The sequence below is a fragment of the Pyrus communis genome, chromosome 7, assembly GCF_963583255.1.
Source record: "Pyrus communis chromosome 7, drPyrComm1.1, whole genome shotgun sequence".
In the NCBI taxonomy this organism is placed as follows: Eukaryota; Viridiplantae; Streptophyta; class Magnoliopsida; order Rosales; family Rosaceae; genus Pyrus; species Pyrus communis.
The window spans coordinates 27,568,100-27,575,198 of NC_084809.1; the positions used below are offsets into that span (position 1 = coordinate 27,568,100).

The following is a 7,099-nucleotide window of genomic DNA, read 5'->3' on the forward strand; positions in this document are numbered from 1 at the left end:
AACATCATATAACGATGTCACCATTACTCATAAATTTCTCCAACATAAGTGACTAAATCTGGGGTGGAAATTGGAGGGAAGTACCATATTCAAAACGGTTCAAAGCTTGGAGTGGAACTTAATTGTAAAACTTCTTAATCTGGGAGTAAAATGCACAAAAGTGAATATTTCAAGGTCTACGTGGAATTTCCTTTTTATATACTATTATTGTAATTATTTTATGAAAATATGTTTGCTCACCATCTTTATTTAGGGGATAATTTTAAATTATTTAATAAGAGCGGTGGTATCCACAAACCTAACTTGACAAACAATTAAAATAACCTTTGGCGACAAATAAAACACAGAAGATTGCCATGACATGGATTAAAAGAACAAAGAAATACAGTCGAACCACGAAGAACCAAAAGCGTAAAACTAAAAGTTTATGCAAACTTTCATTCACAAACATTAGGTTTTAACATGGAACCTGCAAACTTCACCAAACTCATGCAGCAAAAATACAAAAAGCTTTTATTTCCCTATCACAGTAAACAAGCACGGCACAACCATAGGGGCCCTCGTATTCAACCCGAGTACACTCTCCGATACATTTCAGGACAAGAAACTTAGAGATCTTCAGGACCATTGATATCCTGCACAAAAAAGTACAATTAGCACGTGTAAAACAGCGACGAATATCAACATAATTTGTAACATATGATGGTGTAGATTGATTTGTGTTTTTACCTTGTTTGCAATCACGGCGTTGTCAGGAATTTCTAACTTCACCCCAGATTTTGCTGTGATAGTTACTTTCCCCTTCATTGAATAAAAAATATGGCAGACAAAATTACTAGACTTAACAGCACGATAGTATGAAAAAAAGATGCGAAATGAATAATCAAGGTCGACGTCGGGCATAGACCGAAATAATCCTTCGTGCTTGCCATTGTAATTTGCTGTCTATGTGAAGGGGAATGTGTTTGGTGAAACTTACAACGGGATTTTAAAGGTTTTCCAGAACAAATGAAAAGAGATAAAGAACGTGCACGGATAGCTAATAATCTATGTTGCAGTCTTGTAGAAAGGGACATAAGACGAGATTAATTTCAGCCCACAAACGAGCCAACCAACATGAATTTATATCAAAGTAAACAAATAGTATTTTCCTTTTTTAATCTCCCCATCCAATCTATTGCAACTTAACTAAGATTCAGATATCAATCTCACACCGACGTCAAATTCTTTACCATGAAAAAGACAAATGATGCAAAAAAGTTTGGCTGCAAGTGCGTACCTTGAGAACAACACCAGCACCGAACCAGACATCACCAGAAACCTTAAGGCTATCAAGCTCAAGGATGCTGGGGATTGACTTGAATCGACTCAAGTAACTGCCAACCTATAAGGAAAGAAATTATCACAATTATCATCAGGTAGTTGGAACCATAAAAAAAGGAATTAGCTAATTTAATACCCAATAAATTAATAACCTCAGCTAGCCAGTCCGACTTGGGGTTAATGTGCTAAACTAATAATTCGTAAAACTTATAATATAATAAATTATAAAATAATCAAATGAAAAAAAATATATAAAATAATCATATAGGTCCGACGTAATATGTGAATTAATATTTCCTATTGCTATGGTTTATGTTTGTTTGGTTAAATGTTCACAAAATGGAATTATGTAGTACATTGAACAATGTACAATCTATTTTTGGGAAAAATAAGTAGATTCATGAACTTTACTTGGTTTAACAAATACATAGAATTGTTAGTTCATAAAACGAGAAACTAAATACAATGTACAATATTGAATAAAATAAGGAATACCTTGCTGATTTAAGCAAGTTTTTAATTAATTGAAATTAATAAATTACTAATTTATCGATTATTTAATATTCCGCGAAAGTAATAGATTTCCTTGGTTCCATGGCTATTAATTTATAGATGTTTAACTGTACGAAATATTCACCTTCTTAAATTCAGGCCCCAATTCAATAGTAGGATTTTCTGGATTTTTTCTCGCACTGTTCCGGGTAACAAAACCATCTTGTAATGTATAAAGGTCAGACTGCAAAAGAAGATAAATGCATTAGACAAGCCTCAAGTCATTATTAAAGATTCAAAATCTAGTGGTGGGAAAAGGAGGCTACCTGGACAAGAAGCAAATCGGAAGTTGCCTTCACAGGAAGGAATCGAGATCTCGGTACATTGATGCCAATAGCATTATTAAAGAACTGGTCATAGGTACGGATGAGTAAAATTGGTAATTAAATTACTAAAAGATCAATTTCTATAGAAATAGAACTTCAAGCTTTAACTTTTGATAACATCCTAAGATGATTTTTAAAGATGTACCCTGATTGCTGCACCAGCTGCGGTTTCTAGTTGAAGAACTTTGACCCCATCCACTTCCTATAAACAAATTTACGCATCAGAAAACCAGAATCTTGGAACAACCAGGCTTCATATAAAAAAATATACCTTTGGGTTTGGGATAATTTCCATCTTCAGTGCATCAGCTTCTACTAGCCTTTTAATTGCTTTCAAGTTCACCCACCTGAATGGTACTTTGTTAGCACACAATCGTATTCCATGAATGTTCTACAAGATTTGGGTTAATATTACTTACAAATTATTTGTGTTGAAAATTTTGAACTTCTCTATTGACTTGAATTCATTGACCTGTTTCAACGAAAGCACCGCATATCATCAACAACAAACTGTGCAAATGTAATTATCATAAACAGAATGTACTTGTATCTGCAATCTGGGGATTCTAGCTATAATTTACATAGCTGCTATCAGCAGTGAGAACAAGATGACAGGTTAAATATTAAAGGAGGAGATAGGGGGAGTGAAAGAATAGAAACAGGACTTACGTGTTGATCAGGGACTTGAGCAATTTCCAGGAGCTGCACAAGAACATCAGGTAAAAGAAAAAAGGTCATGCATAGAAAAAGTTTTCAAGGATTTTGCTTCGTACGGGAAAGGAGGTGCTTTAACATTGAATTCATTCCATTGTAAAGAAAAAATAGATTAACCAGAAGAATGAGCTTGGTGGCCTATTTGGTTTTTCTTTGACATTCACTTACTCAAAGAAAAGGGGACAAAACAGGGGAACTGGCTTATTCAACCTTGAACTAGGTCAACTAGCTATCCAGCCAATTCGACTAGTGTCTTGCAAATTGACATTGTTTTTGGGTGGTAAGTTTGAAACCAAACCCTATATGTGAAATATAAGATCATTTACAATTTCATACTACCTCTTTATTTCAACCAACTACTTAAAAAGATATGACTTTACTAAGAAGACTAAACTTCTTATTTGAAAACAACGGCTAATTTAAAAAGAAGACAATAAAACACAAATTAAAAATCATAACCACAACCAACCACAGATATAGTTGTCCAAGATAAAACAACACTTCCTAAAATAAGTGGGTTGATAAAGTACACATTATAGAGATGTGGAGTGCCCACCAAAGTTTACAAAACCTAGAAAGTTTTCAATATATCTTAACCTTCTAATTGACACACACAAAAAAAGTACTAGCAATGGATAGAAATTCCATACCTGAACCCTGCCCTCATAAGAAATAAGAGTGCCGCCCTTCACATCGGCCAATGTTTTCGGTGTCACCTGCACAAATAAAAAACATATGTAGAAACGAGTTTAAAAGAGATAAGGTAACTAACCAATACTAGTAACCTTTTATATACCTCCATACAGTATTCATTCTTTTTCTGGATCAAATGGTGTAGAATTTCTATTGTAACCAGTCAGGGATAACAACATCCAAAAGGACTTCTTTTCTAAAACTGTGAATGAAGCAATAATATATCATAAAAAGTAAATAACTATAATCTAGAAATGTGCCAATCAGAACAAAAAATAGGATACTCAAGTCAACAACAGCACCCAAGTTGTCCGAGTTAGCAATAAACACGTACTCCTTACCCTGCAAAATAGACACAAATGCAGGAAAGAATTATACCTGGGCTATGAGAAAATAATTAAATGACCACAAAAAGCATCAAGAGACAAACCTGTGACAATAACAGATCAAGTTTTCCACTGTTCTTAAGGGATGGAAACACATCACCGTGGCCAGGAGGATACCTTCATGTGCATAAAATAATCATGAGTAGAAAGCAATGGAATTTGCATGAAATTTCACTAGATAAAAATTGTATTCCTATGAAGTACAGGGCTTAGGCGTTTTTTATCTAGACCTCTAAACCAGAGTGCCAAGCCAACAGTCACTCCCATGCCTTATAGAATGGTAAAGAAAAAAGATTAAATCATACAAGTAGGATGTCAATTAAGTGTACAAAAACACATAAAAAAAAGCTAAATTTAAACACAACCATTTGAACAATAGCAGATACAAATTAAAGGAGACCAATAAAAAATGTACACCTAAAATTGTATGTCTGTACGTATATGTCTCATCTATTTCAAATGTATATCTGTATAGTGTACACCTATAAAAAGTCCTGCAGTCTCCATAGTCATAGCACTAAATCATAAAGAAAAACAAGTAATATCAAAGGAAGAGAAAAGGTATAAGTTATACCATCCATCCTTGCCAGTCTGTCCTTTGGATGGCAGTGGCGAAAAATCTTCAACAACCAGACGAGGATACTGACTCTGTACACCCAAAAAACATATAGTAAAAGGTATAAGTTCATTGCTTTAAGCATTTAATATGCACACATATGAAGTAAACAAGGTGATCAAGATTCAAGACAGATGCCACAGACCTGGTTAAAAGTATGAATCTGAACATTTGACTTGGAATACTTCTCTACAATCTAATGGAGACAAGACCTAGTTAGTTCAAGGTAAAATTTAAGGACAAAAACAAAGACTACAGCAGTACATTCTCAAACCTTTTGAGTATCATCATGAGTGTTGAATGAGTTCATCAAAAGCAAGGGAACACTGCTACCATATTTGTTATTGAGATTCTGTGACAGAATTAACAGGGTAAGTGGTATAAACACAAACACACACACATAGAGAGAGAGAGAGAGAGAGAGAGAGAGAGAGAGAAGAAGAAGAAGAAGAAGAAGAAGAAGACAAGAAGATAACCTCAATCTGGATGACAATCAAGTCCAGAAATGTCAACCCATTTCGAACTTCAATGACAGACCTACATGACAATAAAAATGGACCTTAAATCATTGATGTTATTGAAACGATATGGACAGTCAGCGGTTTATTACATTGTATGTATCTGTCTTCATTAAAAACATATTCAAATACTAACATTGAACCCAAAAAAAAAAGAAAAAATTTCAGAATCCAAGATTAATTCAGAATACAAATAACAAATACACTTTTTCATCTATGATCTGATATAAATAGTAGCTTTTCATTAAAGGCAAAACAAACGTTTCACTTTATATTATCAAACCTTACAGGATAGTTCTGGTCTAAGTTAAATTACAAAAGTTAGTTTAGTTTGATCAAATTCTAATTGAATCATGAGAAACAAATTAAAATTTGACATCAGGATACTATATATTTTAATCCAACTATAATCAGGATGGATTTAAATCTTTTGACATGCAGCATTAACAGCCCCATTTTCCACCATCAGAACAGTTCATCTAGGAATTTGAATTATTCAATGCATTGCTAACAAGATGAACCACTGCAATACTTAAGCAATAGAACAACAAAGCAAATCCGGTCATATAATACAAAAAGAAAACGACGACAATTAAATGCATACTTGGGGCCAGTGCAACCCATTGTTGTTCCCAAACCTCCATTAAGCTTAAGCACAACAAGTTTGTCCAAAAGCTTCTTGATCTCCTCAGGATCTGCATCGATCAAGAATCCAATAAATCATAACCATACACAACTTACAATTAAACATTCGAAATCGAGAATTGAAAATAAATCACAATTAAGATTAAAATTACCTTCAGGAGTAGGTGCCAAGCCGTCATAAGGAACGACTACCTCGTCAGTAGGAGTCTGGATCTTACTCCACTCCACATGCTGTGCTTCTTCTCCACTGAAACATGCATAGTCAGATCACATTCCATCAAAAAGTCAATCAAGATGCACAAATTCACACAGATTTGAGTACCAAATTTCTCATCATTTTCTCATCAACCAAACAGAAAAATAAAAAACAAGAAAATTCGATTCAATTCAGCTTACCTGACGTAGCGAGAGACGAGGTTGATGAATCCGTTCTTCTCATTCTCGCTGCAAGAAATAAGAGATAGATCAATCAATCAGGCTCAGATCACACAGAAATCATGGAATTCCAGAAAAATGGATCCAACGGGAAACTCGACCGCCATTACCTGATCTGGCTCAGAGAAGCGACGTCAGATTTGAGCTTGTCGACGTTACCGGTAGCGACCGCAGCCATTGGTGAAGCAGCGCGAGAGCTTCAAAGTTCTAGAGAGGGAGAGATGAAGGTGATATGAGCTGTGCGAACGTTGAGGAATGAGAGTGACTCTGAAATTTGGGAAATTTGGACAAAGTATTTGTATTTGGGGTGGTGTATTAATAAGTGAGATTTGGCCAAAAACTAATTAAATAATTAAATAAATAATAACTAGGTGGTATTTTTGGAACGGTGAGAGGAATATGCAGGCGAATAATACGATTTGGTCCAGCTTCGCCCAATTTCGCAAAATAGTAGCGCCCCTTTCACGCAAGGGGAAAGGAAGGGGACACCTCACCTCAATTCCCTTCCCCCGCGAGTTTTCGGTTGACGTCTAATCCGCATCTAAACTAACTGTCCGAAAGCAGTTGCAAATTCTTAACTCTTCTAAAATCTGTTACAGTGATAAACACATTCTTACGTTACTTAAGTAGCGTTATAAATTTATGTTATGTAATATGATTTAACTAATACTATTGTTTTACAACTAATGAAAAATCATGGTTATTCATCTCTTCCGTGCCCAAAGAGGCTATGGGGATTTTACCCTACTTGTGACCACGATCAAGCAGACTCACCAGCTTGAAGTATCAAACTCAAGACCTCACATATTTCTTAGTTTATTGGAGAGCCACAATCTATGGCTTTCCCACTGGGCCACTTGTGTGGTTAACTAATAATATTGTTTAGTTGTA

At 34.9% G+C, this 7,099-nt stretch overlaps 1 protein-coding gene across 1 annotated transcript; it reads right to left on the reverse strand.

Annotated features, from left to right (window-relative positions):
* Positions 1 to 412: 412 nt before the first annotated feature.
* LOC137738814 (UTP--glucose-1-phosphate uridylyltransferase) lies at positions 413 to 6,519 on the reverse strand. Its single transcript, XM_068478286.1, has 21 exons — positions 6,319 to 6,519; positions 6,170 to 6,217; positions 5,926 to 6,020; positions 5,733 to 5,823; positions 5,087 to 5,147; positions 4,885 to 4,962; positions 4,756 to 4,806; positions 4,569 to 4,642; positions 4,039 to 4,111; positions 3,893 to 3,950; positions 3,712 to 3,758; positions 3,566 to 3,631; positions 2,871 to 2,903; positions 2,621 to 2,673; positions 2,473 to 2,548; positions 2,347 to 2,403; positions 2,142 to 2,225; positions 1,961 to 2,059; positions 1,280 to 1,384; positions 730 to 801; positions 413 to 635 (listed from the first exon to the last, which is right to left on the reverse strand). Exons 1-21 carry the CDS (start codon positions 6,384 to 6,386, stop codon positions 609 to 611), a joined length of 1,416 nt encoding a protein of 471 aa, XP_068334387.1. The 5' UTR covers positions 6,387 to 6,519; the 3' UTR covers positions 413 to 608.
* Between the last annotated feature and the right edge of the window lie 580 nt (positions 6,520 to 7,099).